This window comes from Tigriopus californicus, chromosome 2 (genome assembly GCF_007210705.1).
Source record: "Tigriopus californicus strain San Diego chromosome 2, Tcal_SD_v2.1, whole genome shotgun sequence".
NCBI lineage: Eukaryota > Metazoa > Arthropoda > Copepoda > Harpacticoida > Harpacticidae > Tigriopus > Tigriopus californicus.
The window spans coordinates 9820809-9841099 of NC_081441.1; the positions used below are offsets into that span (position 1 = coordinate 9820809).

Below are 20291 nucleotides of genomic sequence, written 5' to 3' on the forward strand. Positions count from 1 at the left end.
ACGAAATGTTACAAAAATGGGAAAGTTATGGATCTTATCTCTTATCTGAGCTTTAGTGCATATCAAAATATGCCTGATCCTTTTAAACACCTCCAGTAATCTGCTCATTGCTCAATTCAGGACCCCCAACTTGCATTATAGTTTTATTGTAGAAAACAGTAAAACAGCTATAATATTCAGGACTTGCAATACATCAAAACAAGAACAGCTATAGCGGATTTATTTGTCATAGAATAAAATACAAACTTTGATATGTTTTGACGAGTAGATAATAAAGCAGTTGGTAACAGAGCATTTGAATTGGCACACAAATGTAGCCGTAACATATTGGCTGTCGGTGGGAATATTGAAGTAAAGGATATCGTTACTGAGATCTGGAAATTTGTTCTCACACTTCTGATGGTCCATTGAGATTGCAGATGAAGCAATGGAACTGTTGGACAAAAAATAGGTGTTAGAGTCTAGGACTAAACTCCAGAACAATATCAGAAACATAATTGTAGCCGATACTCTGATGGTCTTTGATTTCGTGTAAGTGTAAAATTCTTCAAAAATTGGACATAGTATTTCAGATGTTATTGGATAGGCTTTTACGACGTTGTCAAAACCTTTGGTAATGAAACTTCAAATGGAAGGTCCATTTCCAGGTGCATTTTTACCCAAGAAAGTAGAATAAGTCAAATATAACATACCCGAAGATACAGTGAATCAAGCATTTGTTTGATTATCACAAGGTCAAAAGATCAGCCTTTACTAAGTCCAAAACGTATAAACATAAGTTAAGACGCATAATATCTTGTGTCTTATGTCAGCCTTTATTAGGTCCAAAACTTCATAAACATATGTTGAGCTGTATGGGATCTTGTCTTTTCCTGGATTGAGAGCTTCTTCAAATGGATCGAAATTGCACATTTTCTGAAGAAATATCAGTGAGTGCAAATATAACTAGAAAATTCACATGACATTTCGCGACAATTGTGCTTTCAACTTCAAATTTGACCAACCTTGATCCAAACTTGATTTCAATTTATTCATGAATAGATGGTTATGAAATATTCAGCTCAATGTGCGGAACGGCAGCTTAAATTTTCTTTACTAAAAATGCTTACTGACATCAAAGATTTTGAGTGTATTCTTGAAACTTACCCAACATCATTTGAAATACTATTCCAAATGAAAGCAATGAACTAAGGAGATTAACCATCAAAATATCGTCTTCTGAGAGGGGATTACAAACAGGTTACTTGTTTATGTTTTCCTTTCAGGGTATTTGGTATGAGATATGATTTGAGGTAGGTAACATTGGGAGAAGGGTTAGGTTATCACAAAATATTCAGTTTCTCATTCGAAAATCCAGGCTAGAAGTATGCTTTCAAATGAATCCAAATAGGAACAAATAAGTTTCAATGGAGCAGGTAACCAATGGTGCAATATAAGCAAAATAAATACATAACAGTTGATAGAAAATTGGTGCCCATTGGGGGAATAACTCAAATGGGAAATCGAACTCTCGCTTGCACTCAACAATCATACCTTTCTTATGAGCTTGAAGAAAGCATCGTTGAAATCTTTGTTAAATATAGTATAAATTATTGGATTACACGCAGAATTTGAGTATGCCATCCACCAAACCATTGTGATCAGTTTGGTATTGATGAGTTGGACGTATTGAGGGAAGATGGCCAAAACCTGAAAGTGTTGATTATTTAATTTAGAACTTGTTCAGCAACACGAGAGCCTAATTCCGACGTCAGGCCTGCCAGGGGCCCAATACGAGTAGGGAAGGGCCTAGCTGCATACATATATTTTTTTGGCAATTCAAACAGGATGATAAAAATTTACAGTGATTTATTGTGAGCGCAAATTGAACATAACATTTTCAATGATTCTTTGAAACGCAATGCCACATGCACGTAAATGCATGAGCGGCAATCTACCAAATCTGCCCTGCTTTAGCTAGCACAAAAAAGCCCAAGACGTTTTTGACGACTAAGGTACAAGCTATTTTCCTTGGGCATATTTTGTGAAGACTGGAGATTCACCAAGCAACCAAATAGCGTACATAGGCAAATATTCGATGGTCTGGTTCATCTATCAAGATGGCCTTAAATCCGTTCATCATTCACACCTACACACCTCCATAAAGTTTGCCGAAAGACGGCGGAACAAGGCCGTATTCTTTGTTCAGAGTACATTGACTTGCGGTAGTAAGGATCTGACCATGACACAAAATTATTAGGCAATTTCAATCAACTTTGAGATCGTGAGTTTTAGTAACTATCTCTGTCTACCATTCAAAATGTTGATTTTTAACAAAATGGATAAAATTTCATTCAGCGTGGCGAAAGATCAATCAAGTATACATACTCTCGTACAATTCAATTGTATCAGCATTAGACATTGATGCCGTTGACACCGTTGATGTCTTCAAAAAGTAATAAATTTTACCTTGGATTTGTGCAATAAGTAGGTTAGGGGTCGAAAAAACAATATATGTCCTCTTGGGAAACATACATTTTTATCATCTCAAAATGACGCCAAATACCATATATTTTCCTCTCAAAACTGTAAAATGTTACTTTATACTTTCTATATGTATACCCTACATCAAAGCGTCATATCAATTCATTTCTAATCAAACAAATATAGCTCTTTGTTCAAATGCTGCAGGGAAATGAACCTGGAAAAATAAAGGGAACCAAAGTACATTCATTTTGTTTGACTTGCTTTCTCTCACTTTTCGCTTTCATGTGACTAGCCCTTTATGTGTCTCTTTTCATCTCGAGGAAACCCCTTCTTTTTCCAGGTAAAGCCAACTCTGCCGATCCAAAATGTGTGGCCTACTGGCAGGCATAATCTCTTCAAAAACATCAATATGCTCTTTGAACCGAAATATTGCTTGTGAATTTTCCCAAGAGTTCGAACACCGTTGGTCAATGTCCAGTGTTGAGCAAGAAACCAACCGTCGTTTCATGTTAATGTTAATCAATTGAGGGCATTTTGGAATCTGCGCTGATTGGACCCTTGACTCATCAATTCGAATAGCATACAAACAATCGAACTTGTATTCCATTCTGTGTGAAGAATGAAATCCCCTGTTTTCGCTGTGAAATTCATGGCATGACAAAGAAGCCTCGACCCCAATTCTAATGTTGAGAAGTTTGAAACTTGCAAAGTGTTCGTGGGAAATAAGCTTGTGGTTATAATTTCTGAACTGAACTTCCATCCAATTGAAATGAGATTTCTTTTGTACTCTAGAAAGTTTCCTCACTCAATTATACCATCTTACTTTCAAGTCAGAACGACCATATGGCTACGGATGAAATAAAATGAACTTGGAACTACTGGCTGACATTGGAGCTTTCACCACACTTACCAAATACAATGAAAAAGCAGGCATCCAGCAAAGGATGAAAGTGAATATGATGATGGTCATGATGAAGACAGATCGCTTCTCTCTTTGGAGAAGAATAGCCAAACGCGAGTTCTCAGCCGCTGTTACCAAGTTATTCGGAGCTGAGCACAATTTGCAAACCCTCCCTTGCTTTTTGGGGATCATACCCGAGCAACGCGAGCAAGCAATTTTCTCCTCTCTGCAATACAAAGAACGTAAGTGTTAGATATTGAGATTTGATAGTAGTTTTCTTGGCCTTCAACGCGCCAGGCAAAATTTCGATTGCAAGATTGCAAGAGTAGGAGCGCAATGAACTTAGGGTTGTTTCAATCCAAGGTGTTTTTTTTTTAAATTTATGCCCATCCAACACTTTCCCTGCCCACGGACTTCTAGAAATATGGACTACAAACGAGTTTCCCGGGAAATCGGTCTGCTCTTGGTCATAGTCACTCTGAGTCGCTATTCAAATTAAAGCAATAATGTAAGAAACGTAGATCTCCTGAAATAAAGGCAGGTCATTTTTATACCGTTTACTTGAAAAGCGCATCAGTTCAAAGTTATGTTGTCAAAGCTTATGTAGCTGACCAAGAGCAGGCCGAAAAATTGAACTTTATGTACTGTTTACTCCATAACTTTGACCATATCTTCTGAGTTCCACAAGCGTTGCTTTGGGCTCAAATTTGGCCAAGTTCATCTATTCAACCAGATCTTCTGGTCGTATCATATGCTTATTTGGAATCAGATGAACGGTTTGGGCGATGCAAAATTTTGACTTCCGTTCGCAGTCCATATCTCTAGAAGTCCGTGCCCTACCCCACATTGATATTGTGTTTTCATTGGTATAATGATAAGAGTTCGAAATGATCAGTCACATGAAGAAATAGGTATTTGAAACATTTTGATGTTTTAGGGCGTTTGTTATTATTCAGATGCTTTTATAAAAAACAACCGAAGACATTAGTGTAAAAAGCATTTCAAGATTCTACTTAGATCTACCAATAAGTCCCACTAATGAACCTGAGAATTTGCAATTTAATGAAATAGTGCCTATTAGTGATGGTGCGAGTTCGGACCCGAGTCCGAGTGCAATCGAGTCTTTACTCAACCTTGGAGAAATCGGCTGGACAAGAGTCGTTCAGATAGAACTTGAGTCCGGAATGGTTGATTATTTTTCGTTGAAATTTTGCAAGACGAGTCTTTTTGCTTGACCTGACTAAACTAAAAGACTAGATTCCAGCAAAAGTCAAAAAATCAAAGCACTCGCACGAATGCGACTTTTGCCGGACTCACCCGAGCACTAGTGCCGATCCCAAAAGAGAAATTTCCAATTCCAAAAGCTTGACAAATTGGTGCTGACAAAAAAGAAAGAATGCCACTTTTAATTGAAAAAAAACTTTACTACATGAGCAGATCTTTAGCCAACAAATCAAAAGGAGCTTTATGATTCAGGAAATAATTACACCTTACACTTGAACCAGTATTGCCCAAAACAAGCTTAAAGCGGAAACTAAACATTTCCTTCTTACATTTTTAAATACAAAGCGTTAGACATGGAAAAAGAAGATTGTGTTTCTCGTAGGTTAGGAAATTTGAACCTCATTTAACTTTTTTGCCAATAAAGTCAGACAAGATTGCAAATCTGATGCATTTGCTGGGTGTGCCGTAACTCACCGGACAGATTTCGAATTAACATTTCGCGCCCATTCCGAGGTCTCATTAGCTCTACTCCTGAACCAAGCAAAAGTGTACTCCTCTGCGTTTCATTTGAAAGCTCAATTTCAGGTTTCTGGCCGAAAGAGAACATCCTTTTTGGTGTAATATCTGAACTCAGGCAGATAATTATTGAGCGGATTTTGACCCATGACCTTCCCAAGTGGTTCAAGGTCGCCAGGAGCACCTTCTAGAACTGTACGGCCAAGGCGGATTCAGGCAGATAATTATTGAGCGGATTTTGACCCATGACCTTCCCAAGTGGTTCAAGGTCGCCAGGAGCACCTTCTAGAATCTACAAGACTAGACTCTCTTCAAGACCGACCAAGGCAGGAAGGCTACCGCCTAGAAGCATTAAGCAGAAGATGGACGAGATCAGGTTGGTTGCGGCGACCAACCCAGATTACGTATTGAATCAAGCTCACTAAAGGCAGGATTATACGTTGGTGCTCAAGCTTAGCGCTCAGCCTTCACGGTGAGCGCGTTTCATTGAAAACATTACAATTCATGATGACTTGCTTTTGACACGTGGTACAGAGAATCTGCACAGGTGGCGAAAGATGTGCTGAGGCAAAAAAAAGGCAAATTATCGATTAGAGAATAGAAATACGTAGGCAGACACTGCTAACTGACTTCCGAGGAGAGTGTGACCAGGTCGACTAATCACAGAGAGCAGTAGGAAATTCAAAATTTATCCAAAGATGCGTAAAAATGCCAGATATTGCAAAAGCTCCAAATGAACCGGCACCAACAAGATGCTTATCAAATTCAAGCGTTTGGGTTACGAATATGTAAAACCCATTTTTGACTGAGTAATAGTCACTTGTGACATGCTGGCTGACGGATGATGGCCAGTTTGCTCGAGCATGCATGCTATGGGCACGGCACTGATATCTGAAAATAGAGCCGCAGCAACCGTAAGGTTTTCCCTCTGGGCACCAAGGGTGTGCGGGGTTTTCACGAGATTTGGAACCCCTGACGGACGGTGATAAAAAGTCAAAATCGATTCTAAAACAGTTATTGAGCCTTTCTGCTAAAAATAGCTCTCGAAGAAAAACAGTTTCAATGGAGCATTGAAGTTAATATTGACCTCCTTAAATAGCACCTGTCTGATGATATCAACCCAAATCTTAGAAGGTCACTTTGAAAATGTTTTTTGTAAAAATAGTTAATTCTACGGTGGGAGAATGAAGTACAAACACAACCTTTTTTGCTATAAAGTATTTTCAACCATATACCTCTCCCATTTGGGCACCAATGAGTTCAGCAGGTTTACAAAAGCTTGAGCAGGTCCAAAGATATTTTACTAGGAACATTGAGGATATGAGAGAGCTCTCGTACTGCGAGAGGTTAGAAAAGTTGGGATTTTACAGTACTCAGAGAAGATACGAAAGGTATCTGATATTGTACGTTTTCAAAAGCATTCATGAGCTTTGTCCCAACCCAGGATTTAGGGTCAATTGTAATGACCGTAGAGGCTTAATGTGCGTTTTGAGAGTACCTTCAAGCCCTCGAGAATCCAGGCTAGTTATAACAATGAAGTCTACCTCTCTTCTTTCTTGAGAGGCTCCTTCATTGTTCAAGTTGCTGCCCTCAAATATTCGTAGGGCTTATGTAGGCGTTGATCCAGTAACAGGATTTAAGTCAGACTTGGACAAGTTAGCCAGATCAGCCAACTCCAATTCGTTGGTCGATCAAATAATGTATATAAATAAAAGTCAAGTAAAATGAATAATCTTCTCGTCTTGAATTGCTGGGATTCCAATCCCGGTAACGGTAAGGAAATCCGCAAAAAGAACAAAAAAAAATGTTTAATGAGAAAACGGTGACATTTGATTAAACTGAAATGCTATATGAGCCATTCCTTTCATGAATAAATGAGTTGGAACTCTAGTCAAATCCCTTAGCAAAGAACTATTAAGCCTCAAAAGTACGAGTCACCTCTCAAAATTAGATGGTGACGTCATCGTCCCTTCCTGCTTCACTGTCCATATTAGTTAGACGCCATTCTGACACTTTCATCAGTAACAACGCTTTTGAAAGGTGTCCAACAATCCAATTTTCATAGGCAAGCAGAGTCTTGAGCGACTAACGTGGTTAGTTGAGGTAACCTTTTACATCCTGGCTTCCTGAAATCTTTGCAGACGCAAAAAATTATCTCAAATTCCATTCAATGGCCTTTGGGTCGACGCCATTAGACACCCAACAACACCCATAGAACATGGAGGTGAATACATTGACCAGATTTCGTCTATGCAAGATTGAGGATTAGTCCTCCAAAATAATAGATAACTCGGTGAGGCTATAAAGTTGAAAATGGGGAAAGCTTTTCAAATGTGCAGTTGGATGTTCAGGGGACACTTTCTGGCATCCAACGGAAACTTAACAAAGACCCGGTTCCCAAAACAATCTCCCCAGAAATTGGCAAACTAAATACAAAGTTATTCATAACACCCAACAGGAGCTGGATGGCTCAGAAAAGTATGGTGTAATCTATTGTTAAACTGATGGCTCTATAACCAGAGACAAGGCTGGATTCGGCCTGGTCATTTATCTAAACAACAAAACATTGCATCAAGACTCAGACTATCTGGGCCAAATGGCCCATCAGCCATTCAAGCTACCCACGCGAAGTTGATCATTTCACAAAGCAAGCTCAAAGTAAGGCATCTATTACCCCGACTTAGCAAGAAAAACAAAGTGACAATTCAATGGAGCAAAGCCCATTATGGGCTGAAAGGCAATGAAATGGCAGATAATTTGGCGAAATAAGGGGCTACACAAATGCAGTTTGGCCCTGAACCGTTTCTTCTAGACTCCTGAACCGAAATGTCTATCAAGAAGAAGTCAAGAAAAGTATCAGTAAGTAATGGTCAACTTACTGGAGTAATTCACCCACATGCAGGCAAACCAAAATATCTATTCCCCAAACTTAATTTGAAGAAATTACTAAAACCCTAGGGACTGTCGCTCCGGCGGAACTAGGTAAATGCATACAATTTATAACAGGTCGCTGTAATTTGCAACGACATCGACATATCTGAAACGACAAAAACAACCCAAGCTGCCGACTGTTCAATGAGGACGACGAGCCTCCCTGGCATTTATTAGCTGAATGTCGGGGTTAATAACTAAACGTTGGACAAGCTTCCAACATCTGACTCTACCACAAAAGCCCAAATAGTCACTTAAGTAACTCCTCGGATTCCTGAAGGAATCTATCATTTGGGAGTTGCTGGATCTACGAGGGCAAGAGTAAAAATGACTAAGAAGCGGGTATATCTCTTAATTGTGACACCCTCTATCGGAACGCAGTAATCAATATGCCGCCTGACTGCTAACAAACAAACACACAAACAAATGTGTAGTTGGATATATGGCAAGTATTAGTCCTGAGATAGTATCATAATAGTAACTGTGTACAAGCCACATCTTGACCAAGTCTTTTTTTCATTTGGGTACCAATTTTTCAGCAGGATTGCAGAAGGTGGAACAAGTCCAAAGATGATTTACCAGGAACATGAAAAGCATGAGAGAGTTCTCATACAAGGAGAGACAGAACGTCTGAGACTGAACAACATTCAGAGAAAGTACGAAAGATACCTCATAGTGTGCGTCTTCAAAAGCATCCATGAGCTTTGACCCAACTGAGGATTTAGGGTGACCACATATGTTTAACGAGCAATTTGAGAGCACCTTCAAGCCTTTGAAAAATCCAGGCCATGTAGTTCGAGCAATGAAGTCCACATTTCTTCTTTCTCGGGCACCTTCACTGTTTAATGTCCTTCTTTCTAATATTCGCAAGGAATACGTAGGCGTTGTTGATCCAGTAGCATCTTTCAAGATAGACTTAGACAAGCTTGTGATCAAATTCCTCATCAACCCTACACGTATTTTAGTGTTTCTCAGATCAAACAACGTCAGTTGCTTTTTTTATGCATTAAGGTACATATTTTTTTTTCTTTTGTCAATGTTAAACTCAGTCGAATGTGTTTGTCAAATTTAGCAACAATTCAAACTCAGCCCAATAAAGGCACAAAATGAATTTGCCAACACCACGTGGCTAAGACAAATGCAGTGATCATTCATTGTTAAGAGCTCATGCTTTTTGGTACAAACAATACGATTGAGCCAAGACTTGATCAATCCTTCCTTATGTAAACAAGTGATGGAGAATTGATAATATTAGGTGAGACAAACCTTTCGAATTTCTCTCACCTACTTTCTCTGTTTACAAGGTTTCGTCGTCTTTGACCTCTCAAAACTTTAGTTTTGACTAAATTAGACTCTGAGTACATGTCCAATTGGTAGAATAGGCAAGAACGTCCATAGATTGAGGCCTTGTCTGCTGCGTCAACATACAGTACATGTTCCTAACGAGAAACATCGTCAAGTTTTGGGTGACATGGAGGTCATTTTGCTCAATTAGGAAAATTGACCAAAAAGGTCAGCATCGTCTTGTATTCACTAGTTTATTCCAAAGACGACATTCTGAAACAATCTTTGGGCTGAAATGAAGCAAACACTTGTCGTCTAACCAGAATATGGTTGTCATGATAAAGGCGTATGTTGTTTCATGAAGAGCCGTGGACGCGTCATTTTTTCGGTGTTCCTTCTTCCGACCAATGGCTTGTCAGCATTTACCCCAATACGATAACTACATTTGACATTGATTGAAGATTGGATTATGTGAAGCTACCAAGTTGAGCAATAGATCAAAAGAACCCAAATTTGAACTTGTGTAGGGTGAGGAAGTTCAATCAGCATCTTGTAAACAAGTTGTGTTCCATTGTGTCCTTGAGAATTGGATCTACATGTTGATGTTACAAATGGCATCTTGAAAGTGTGGAGGCGTCTTTTTAAGACAATGTCAAAGATCTTAAAGGCCACTCTAAGACCTCTTGTAACAACATACTCATATTTTGACCTGTCCATTCGTAAGTTAAGTATTATAATTTGGCAGTAGACATTTCTTAGTCCTCATTTTAAGCTCGCGTCAATAATGCCTATCGTGTTTTTCACCTAGTATAGTTCAAAGTCAAATAGTAGAAAAATTGGTGTGGTCCAAATTGCCACACTTATCGATTCATTTCTCACACGCTATGGGTTTGTGGAAGTACGAGGGGGATAGTAGCAAGAATGGCAACTCCTTTATAATTCTCATTTTCTAACAAATTCTCAAGAAAGCTGAACTTATGATAGAAAGCCCGTTCTTTCTCTGATAACCTTCATGAGTTACAAAAACTACTCTGAAGTTAGTTAAGGCAATATTTTGCATTGTATAAACGCTAAAGAACAAAGAACGGAGTTTTCAGCAATACTTACAAAGTTTTTGCGATTTGAGTCAAAAAGCGTTGCTTTCTTGCTAGTGTGCCCCTCGCAAATTTCTTTTTGTCATTAATATGTGACCTTCCCTGACGCTTCCCCGAGGGCCGTGATCCAAGTTTCCAGGGAATGTGCACAATGCATTGTATATCGTTCGGACAAAAAGGCACATGCCTACATGTTATAAAGCTACTCACGAGGGATTGATGTTTGGCTCCATTTTGAAGAGCATGGCAGGAAGTAATTGACGTCGTTTACTGCCTTGAACAATGTGTTTCACGATCCGTTGTTCCTCGGGGATACTGAGGGATTTACGACGGTCCAAATTGTACTCTTTGGGTACGGTATTTTCCACAAAACCTTCGGACATGGCTGTGGGATGTTCTTTGAACCGCCCAAGGGTGTGATCTTCAGGGGAGTGTCGATCCGTGTTAGTCCTGGTGAATTCGTGGATCTCCACCAATTCAAAGGCTCGGCGAATCTTCTGTCTGAAGCGTTTCCGTCCAATCATGAAGAGTTTGATATAAATGCCAACGATGATGATCAATGGAATATAGAAGCACATCACCGACGAATAGATCGCGTAGGTGCTGCTCTGAAAAGGCCAAGAACGATTCTATTATTGGAGATGTTGGAGGGTGAAGACCAAAAACCTGAAGGCAGAATTACATGGTAAAAGGGCAAATGCTCAGCATGAACTTTCTCTACGTATGGTACATTTTTCCATATTCTCCTGCCTGGAAAGTCCAAATTAGCATATCTGGATGGCTTTTGGACTTCATCTCAGCTCTGACTTTTCAAAGGTTATAGGAGCACCAATTTTTTTCCAAGCTTGTTTTCTTGATTCGTTCTTCAAATGCAAGAATGAGAAAATGTCTGCCGTCAATGGTCTTGGCCTTCAATTTGATATGTAGACGTCGAGGTTATTGAAATTGCTTTTCTTTTGGCAAAGGTCAAGTCAAATTTGGTCTCCAATAAGTCTCTCAAAGCCATTGTGTTCTTATGACCGGTCTTGATGGAAAAAGGACACTACTCACTAGACATGGATAATGAAGTATCTATTACCATGACGTCACCAAAACTAGAGCACCCAATCGACTTTTGTGAGCTTTAAATAGCCCAACGACTAAATTGAGGACAGCAGATCAGACTCTGTTGAGCAAAACCAAAGCGAAGACGGAAAAGACACTCACGAAATGAGTGGATTTGTTCCAGAGAAAGAAACCTCATACACTTCCACTCGAGTTAGAGCTCAACATATGGCGATCTTTGTCTAATAATGGTATAAATTGTGCGAGAATAAAAATCCTGTATTTTGGTTTCTAGGAATAATAATGATATTATAAATAACAATAACACACGGGGTCACACTTATTAGAGAAAAGGGGAAGATTGAGACCAATTAATTGTTCCACTCCGTCCACTTTCAAAGCAAATGTTTGTCGAAGCAAAAAAGTTTTAAATTGGAAGAATTAGGCCATGTTAGAGGATCAACCATTTGTCATGACAAACTACACCAATTGCAACCTTTGGAAGAGCATATGATTGAAATAACTTTGATGGAAGTCCAATGTTAGATCAAGGACATCCAATGTTTGCAGATTTTATTTTCCCGACAATTGTTTGCTTTGGCAAGTTCAATTGAATCGTTCAACTCGAATCAATTTGGACAACAAAACCGTTTTCACGATTTGACTTCTCTATGTACCAAATCTTCAATTTGTCTGCCCTAGAATGATGTCTCTGTCTAACTCTATGTTAAGACCTATGACATTTTTGAAATTGAGTATCTCAAATTACAATGACATTTTCATACTTCGTTCAAAATATTTCATCCATATAATGTATAATATCATACATATATCTAAAAATGGTGTAGTATTATCTCCTGGGAAATTGAAACATTTTCTTCATTATTTTTTTCAAATGTTGAACAATCTTTGCTCATGGAGAGAAATGTTATCGATGTTGGGCTACCAATGAAAAATAACGTTTGAGAATCCATTAATTCTAATTTCAATGACTCACTATGGATATCAATGCATTTGTTACTCGTATATATATATTAAAAATGTGTTCGACTCAGGTGTTTGTATTTGTCGGAGCTAAGGTAGTTGCATAGGGGCTCGGCAGCTTCGAAAATTCATCATTTTCCAAGGGTGACAAAATTTGCTTTTGACCAAGTCTTTAGTGAAGTCATTCTAATTAAAGCTTACTACTGGCTACTGATGGGTACCAAATTAATAATCACGGTAGGCTGCAATTAGGGCTGCCAATTTACATTTTCAATGGGGCTTGTAAAGTGAAGGATATTCAAGGAAAAATGTGGTGTCCGGCTTTTTTTTTTCAAATTCAGATGCAGGCTCTCATTGTCTATGCTGCCACTTGAAGTTTCTTTCTTGACTCGTGGCTCAAGCACCATCTGTGGGCCTGATTTTACATCGAGATTTGTTGTTCTTATTAATAGGATAAATAAGATGATCGTTAATCGAAATGATACCAAGCTAAAAAGTAAGACTTTCTCTCTATTTTGAAGAAATCTATGAATGTAAAAGTCAATTCCCTTGTCGTATCTGTAGGGCCCGGCAACCATGTTAGGTGAAACATTCTTTTTGTATTAATCTTAGCCATCAATTTTGTTTGATAAATGATCATTAATTGACAGAAGCGACAATCTCTTTTGACATCCAGCATGGGGACAATTTGCAGTTTTTTGCATCAGGCAATCATCAAGTTTACATTACATAGGGGATTTGCCGACATTAGCTTGAGATTTATGTACTGGTCTGAAAGTTTTTTCCTTCTAGCCCAAAGTACGATGCAAAAAGGATTCTAATTGTGATTGATTCTGAAACGGCTACAAAAAATGTTGTGTTGTAGTAACATTTTGGGACAAAATTATTGATTGGAACATGTGAAACTTCGACCTTGAAAATGACGATTTTCGATCAGTTTGAATTTCCCGCCTCTATCGCCTTTTCACTTGGACAGGGATTGCCTACTCCTTTGACTTTGTTTACCCGAACTTTCAACCAATGACATACCTTGTTTACAATTTGCATGCATTATGTGACGTAAGGCCGCTGAATTCTAATTAAGGCTTACTACTGGCTACTGATGGGTACCAAATTAATAATCACGGGAGGCTGCAATTAGGGCTGCCAATTTACATTTTCAATGGGGCTTGTAAAGTGAAGGAAATTCAAGGAAAAATGTGGTGTTCGGCACCCTGATTTTGGGAATTTTGGGGAGGGAGAACCAAGACAAACATTTAAAGACAACTCGCACCATCCGCCCATTGAATTCTCAATAATCAAGGGGTTTTGAGTGCGTTATGTTATAAAACCCAACAATATGAACATGTTTGGTGTAATTCGGTGAACGCACTATCAAATTGGCTCAATAACAAAATGCAATTTGCTTAGACAATGAGGCAAAATGAAATAAATGTCAAAATTCAATGCATGCACAGTACGGTTTGCCTGGGCATGTTGTCTTTGATATTACTCCATGGAATAGCGTCAGTTGTTCATGAATGCGTTCACTTGACAAGCCCTATAGTATTTGATATAATTGGTGAAATGGCGGAAACCCGTGAACTAACCGCAAAAAGTAACCCTGATTTTTCTTTCGTCAAACCACGGTTGCTTTTTGCTCAAACTTGAAATTTTACGTAATGATGTAAGCGGTCGGTGCTTTCACTTTCAAAGGCCATGATAACCATGAATTTGAAATTTGATTTGATCCCATCACTACTACTGACTACCGAACGGTCCTCGTTTTCTGTTCTGCCATAATATAGGATTGCTCTGAAGGTTTACGTAAATACCCAAAACAAATTTCGAATTCATTTGTTTAAACAATAGATTATAGCATACATAATCATCTTAGACTTTATCCACTTAGAATCCAGTGTAAAGCGTATAGAGGTTTAATATTACCTGAGGAATAGTGCAAGGGGTGAGTTCATCAAAACGATCTGGCCATGATATTCCCCAACCAAAGTAGGGCGGTGAAACCACAACGAAACTCAAGCTCCACACGAAGGTAACGATGGTAAGGAGATGGCGCAAGGTGCGTTTGCTGCCATAACCGAACGGATCCGTGATAGCCCGATAGCGATCAATGGCAATGGCGCATAAATGAAAGATCGAAGAAGCCACAGAAAAGTACGAGGCGAATACCCAGGTCTAAAAAAGAAGAAAATAGTTAGTTCTGGCGTTGGTTGAGACTTTAGGCTTCAGGCTTCTGAGGTCGTCTTTCTCGACTTTCAAACAAACTCCCGAGGGAAATCAAGGCTCATCAAGTGGCCACTTTGGAGTTGCAGATCAGTTCACAATTGACGTTTGAGAAAGGCTTTCTGGCTCCAAGGGATTTGCAATTTGCCTACCCACGAGAGTCCTCAAAGGAGAGAAGATCATGAAATATGTGCGGGGTACCAAGTCTTTCTTTGGGTGAAAAAAAGTAGGCAAAATTGACGTTCAACTTTGATTTTGGAGATTGTGAGAGAATTGAGAAATTTACCGTGCGATCAACAACACGTTATTGAGTAAAACCTTTTTCTCATTTTGTGTGGGAGCATGTCTCACTCAAATCGATCAATTATTTTCCTATCAATTGCATGTCTCTAGTGAGTCTTGGAACCGTATGATTCGACCATATACGCAACAGTGTGAAGTAAAAGTCTCAAGGTTATGGCTATAATGCAACCATTCTTTTTTTCCATCCAATGTATCTCATTCAGTAACCAATGAGGCCTTTGCTCAGCTCAACATTAACCTGACTTTGTTTGGCACTTTTGATCGCTTGGTCATCGTTTTTTGACACGCTATCCCTTGCCTGCTTTACATGTCCAATAAAAATGAGGGAAACATGAATAGACAAGACCCAAAACAACCTTGCTACGTAGAAAGTTGGCAAGTGTTACACCTGATCAAGGTTATGGATAACAATATGGTGTGTAAAAAGCCAAAAAGAGACATAGGTTGGATTTTAAATTTTAGGAAGGGCAAACAAAACTTACTTATGCTTCAGTTGTCATTTTGGTAGAGTTGTTTCCATTAAATGTAATTTTTTGTAAACCTACTCAATCGTTCCCGAAAAGTGTTTTATTTGTATAGAACAAACTTTTTTAAATTGGAAATTCTGCGACGCTTTATTTTACAGAGAAGAAAGTATTCCAATCAATTGGATAAAAAGATCAGACAATAAAAATAAGTTAGATATCCGATTTCTTTTAATCGCCTAATGGCATTTGCATCCACTCTCTTTCAGGTTTCAGGATTCAGGTAACATATTGAATTCTTGTTGATCATGGGAAGCTAATCCCTGGATGTCTAATCAAATTGAATGCCAGCCGAGAGCCCGTTTGGTTAGGTAAAGCAGTCAGAGACGAGTCTCTTGGGACTTGTTCCTCGTCTCAAACCAGTATTTTATTGAGATCGCCAAACCTTTTGCCATTCTCCTGGTCCAAATTCAAGTGGATTAGATTGCTTGAAAATCTAAATCTTGAACTAATCGCGAGGAAAACCAACAACAAGCTAATGTTTAGGGTTGTTCAACAAATGCAATTAGAATCAACAAAAATGCGCCTAAAATGGAACAAAAAACCGTAAAAATACAGATAAAGTTGTAGATTTTTAGGTGTATTTCATTTTTCGAAATGAATCATTTGGAAAATGTTGAGAGAGCGAAAAATGACGCCTCTCAACTAAGCTCTGCTGGAAGCCAAAACGCAAATGGTTTGAATGTGCAAAGGTTACATAAACAACCTTTTATATAAAAAATATAATATATTATATTATAAGACGGCTTGGGCAATAATGACATTTTCAATGATTTTAAATGGCATTTTAAAATGGAGCAAAGCTATGCTTTGATTCTTCAACAATCACCTAGTAAGCTGAGCTATCAAGTAATTATGTCAAAGGAGAGGAAACAGTTTTCTCTTCTATTGTATCTGGCATGTACTTGAAAAAAGCAGATCATTTGCAACAATTTGTTTTTGAAAGCTGAAAAGACTTAATCTTGAACGATATGTAAGCCATTCAGAGAAAAATCATTTGAAACAAAAAAGCAAATGTATCGTACCAGATTGAACAATATGGAAAAGGAAGCCCCTTCTTCAAGGATATGAGGGAAAACCAATAATAAAAGATTCCAATATTTTGGCCATTTACAACGATTAGGACTTCAAAATATGGAAATAAGTAAAACAATTCACTCTAATATTCAAAAGATGATTTTTTTTCTGCGCGTGGGTATTTATGTGACTCAAGATCTACTTATTGCTTGCATCGTTTCCATGAATAAAGGCTTAAGATGGAATTGGATTATTTTCCATCTCAAAAGAATGATGCTTGGGAAAAAATATTTCCCTTTGAATGATTCAAGGTCTATATGAAAAGATAAAGTGAAAAAGTTTCAGCTTCATATGCCTATGATATATATTCATAGGCCTATAAAATGATTTGGCGTCCTTTACATGAAGCTTGATTTCAACCTTTGGTTTGCTTCAGGTCCTGTTGCTGATTTGGCCCTCGTTGGAGCAATCCACGTGGTATCCCTACATTTTTACCTCAGCTAAATATTTGGTCATTTTCAAAGCTCTTTTAGTGCACATGTTAGTTGAGCTAATGATTCTATGTTTTCAAGGTAAATGCTGTATGCATATATGGTTGGGACAGATTTTTCTACACCTTTTCAGATTTGTTTGCATATCAAAGAGGAAATCTTAATATACATTTGGAATATGCTTATTAAATACCTATTCACAATAGGTCTGAAATCCTTGCACAAAATAATGTTAAAAGAAGATGACGAATTATTTACTTGAGATGGGATAAACTTGTGTTCTTTGACGTTGTACCGAGTCCGGACAATCCTGACATTCTGGTCTACATGATGTACCTGAAGTATAGGCACTATTGCCTATACTTCCATGCACTATACATGCACCATGCATATACCATGCACTCATAACTTCATGAATGTCCATACTGTAGTTTCGCCTCGGGAATTGGATTCAATTTCAGAACTTCCTAACTTTTTGGAGTTAGTTGTTCGAACTCTTTTTCGGTTTCAGAATGTGGACAAAATTTGGGTGGGTCATCCGAAATATTCATCAACCCAACCACAGCATTCATCATGTTAGATTGACAAATGTGTCCAGTTTTTGAAAGGCCCGAGAACACACAACAATTAGGCATTGACGGCGCCCAAATCCAGTCTGAGGAGACACTGAACAACAAGGGAAGGAAAAAGTTTGAGTCCACCAAGACGGACATTCAGAGGTGTCAGGATATTCTCGACCGTGTGCTTAAGACTCAACTTGACACAACCCTTGATTCAAAATTAATTCTGTTTTCATGTAAACAATAGATAGTTACTTTTATAAAACATGATGGACAAGCCACTTGTCATTTCAAACATGCCTTTAGTCATTTGATCTTCTTCACTCTTCAAACCATGCAAACCATGCTTCAACTTTCTGGTTTGCAGTTGTTTGGAGCTGAAAGATGGACATATTTCGGATAAGGACTAGGGTAATGAGTTTGAAGTAATAACTTCCACGAGGAAAAAGGGAGACTTCCCACTTGCCCCTCAAAATCTGCCCTTATTATTACAAAATATGATAGGATTCAGCCTGTTAAGAAATCATTTTCCTTTTTATTGGCCTAACAAGACATGTAAAAAGGGATAATATCGAAAACAAATGCTTCCATCCTGAGCGACCCGAATTAACCAGCAAAATCTAGGTAAGACGGGAAAATATTTGAGCCCCCTTACGCTCCACGAAATATGTTTTACGTTCTGCACTTCAGAGGGCGCTTTGCCATTCAGCCTCTACCGAAAATGGGGCCGATTGGGCCAATTCCTTTTTGTTGAATTATAATGCGTTTGTGTTGCTTTTGGCTAATTGTATCAAAATCTTGTTTATAATTAGTGTCCCGGGTCACATAATGTCCGAAAAAGAAATTAAGTTCAGTGGAAGGCAAGAGCAGCATATTTAACAATCTACCGTGCCTCTTCCCGCTTTCTTTGGGCCGTGTGACGTTGCAAATAAGGGCCCTTATTAGTTCGGAACTTTTTATGTTGGTCACGCAACACTGTTTTTGTTTTTCTTTTCTACCTCGAACCAATCTAGAACACAACCTCGAAGATTAGTGAAGGAAGGTGAGACATTTAGTTTTATGCTTGTTCATGCCTTTTTATGCCATTCTTCAAAACCGTCGATGTGAATGAGTTACCTTACAAGGGAGCACTCCGTAGTGCCAAACTCCTTCTAGGTTGTACTGAAGGGCCACGGGCATTACCACTGTTGCCATGAGAATGTCCGTACAGGAAAGGGACACCAAGAAGTAATTGGGAATGATCTTCAGAGAATTGTGGTGGGTCACGGCATAGATCACAAAAGCATTGGATACGATAGTGAAGATGATGATGGTAATGACGTAGGTGAGGAGTATCAAGCGTTCTAGAGAAGAGAATTCCATGCCTCCCAAATCAAAGGGAAGATTGGTCCCTAAAGGTGTGAGATTCTCCAAAGGAATCCCCGAGGTGGTTAGATTTGGAGGTTGTTGGGTTTGATTCATAATCAATATGCTTTGGATAAGTAGTGAGGGAACGATGACAGATCCAACGTTGGCAGTCATCACTTACTTATCATCTGAAAACATTATTGTATTCCTTTAAATTCCTTCATTGGGAGTGGAGATTGAAACAATTTGCCTTTGAGATAGGGGAAAATTTCTATTTATGCCCAAAATACAATGTTTCTATCTTTTTGAATTTAAGAGTGTAAAAGGGACAATATATCAATGAGGCAGTTTGACAGCATATAAAATTATTTGTTGTTGACAATATAAAATATGTTGTGAAAGATATCTTTTAGTATCGGGTATATAAATAAAATATAGGTATGTAGATAAGCGGGTTTCTGATAATTATGGATGATGGTGTTTTTTTTCAGCCAATAACTACCACAGAGAGAAAAAAAGGTCAAATTTGTAACGCTCTCGGCAAATAAACCAATAATAAGTAATTCAGGGACAAAAAAGCTTACTTTAATCAATTTTTGATCACCCGAAATAGAAAAATTAATAATAAACTCGGTTTTTTTTTCGGACTTCCTTACCGCTACAGGAAGTGGGATTCCCAGCAGTTCAAGACGAGAAATTACTAATTAAATTTACTGAACTTTTATTTGGAAATATTATTTGATCGACCAACAAATTATAATTGTGTCGAATTTGTGTATTGAAACCAGTCAATTTTAAAAAAGACAAGTTCTCAAGATTTTTATTTCGATCAATTCAAGTGATAGAGAAAGAAAAACCCAAATATTCGGCATTGTACAGATAATGAGGAAATATTTAAAACAAATAATGAAAAAATAGAACCTTTTTTGGCTTCAACCTAGTGTATAAGTTGTTTATTTATCGTCTTTTATACGTTATTTCTACCCCAATTACAGTCACATTGAGTAAGTTACATGAAAAAAAACCAATATCAATACGCTAGAATACATAATGTTTTACCTGTTTTTAGATTTTTCTTAGATGTTACTCTTCTGTTGCAAGCAATGCGCCTAATTGTTATTCATTTCTTTGCCACTCACAAAACTAAACGGAGAGCTCTTTCGTTCGTCTAACTCCGTTCACTCATAAACGAGAACTCTCAAGAGAGTCCAGGAATTGTGAGAGGCCCAGATCCATTGGACCAAAGGCGGAATAGAAAATGGGCTCGTGAAACGCCGGCAGCAGATGAAACCTTGTACCGAAAGTACCGTCAGTCCAAAGAATGAAGGTTGAAACAACACGCGTAAAAGAGAGAGAAAAGCGAAGAACTCGCGCTCAAGAGA

General features: G+C 38.3%; 1 protein-coding gene across 1 annotated transcript; it reads right to left on the minus strand.

Moving 5' to 3' along the window:
* Nucleotides 1-203: 203 nt before the first annotated feature.
* On the minus strand, nucleotides 204-20216 carry LOC131892362 (probable G-protein coupled receptor No18). Its single transcript, XM_059242204.1, has 7 exons — nucleotides 19969-20216; nucleotides 18679-19097; nucleotides 14371-14619; nucleotides 10627-11024; nucleotides 3377-3593; nucleotides 1534-1689; nucleotides 204-433 (listed from the first exon to the last, which is right to left on the minus strand). Exons 2-7 carry the CDS (start codon nucleotides 19081-19083, stop codon nucleotides 389-391), a joined length of 1470 nt encoding a protein of 489 aa, XP_059098187.1. The 5' UTR covers nucleotides 19084-19097; nucleotides 19969-20216; the 3' UTR covers nucleotides 204-388.
* Between the last annotated feature and the right edge of the window lie 75 nt (nucleotides 20217-20291).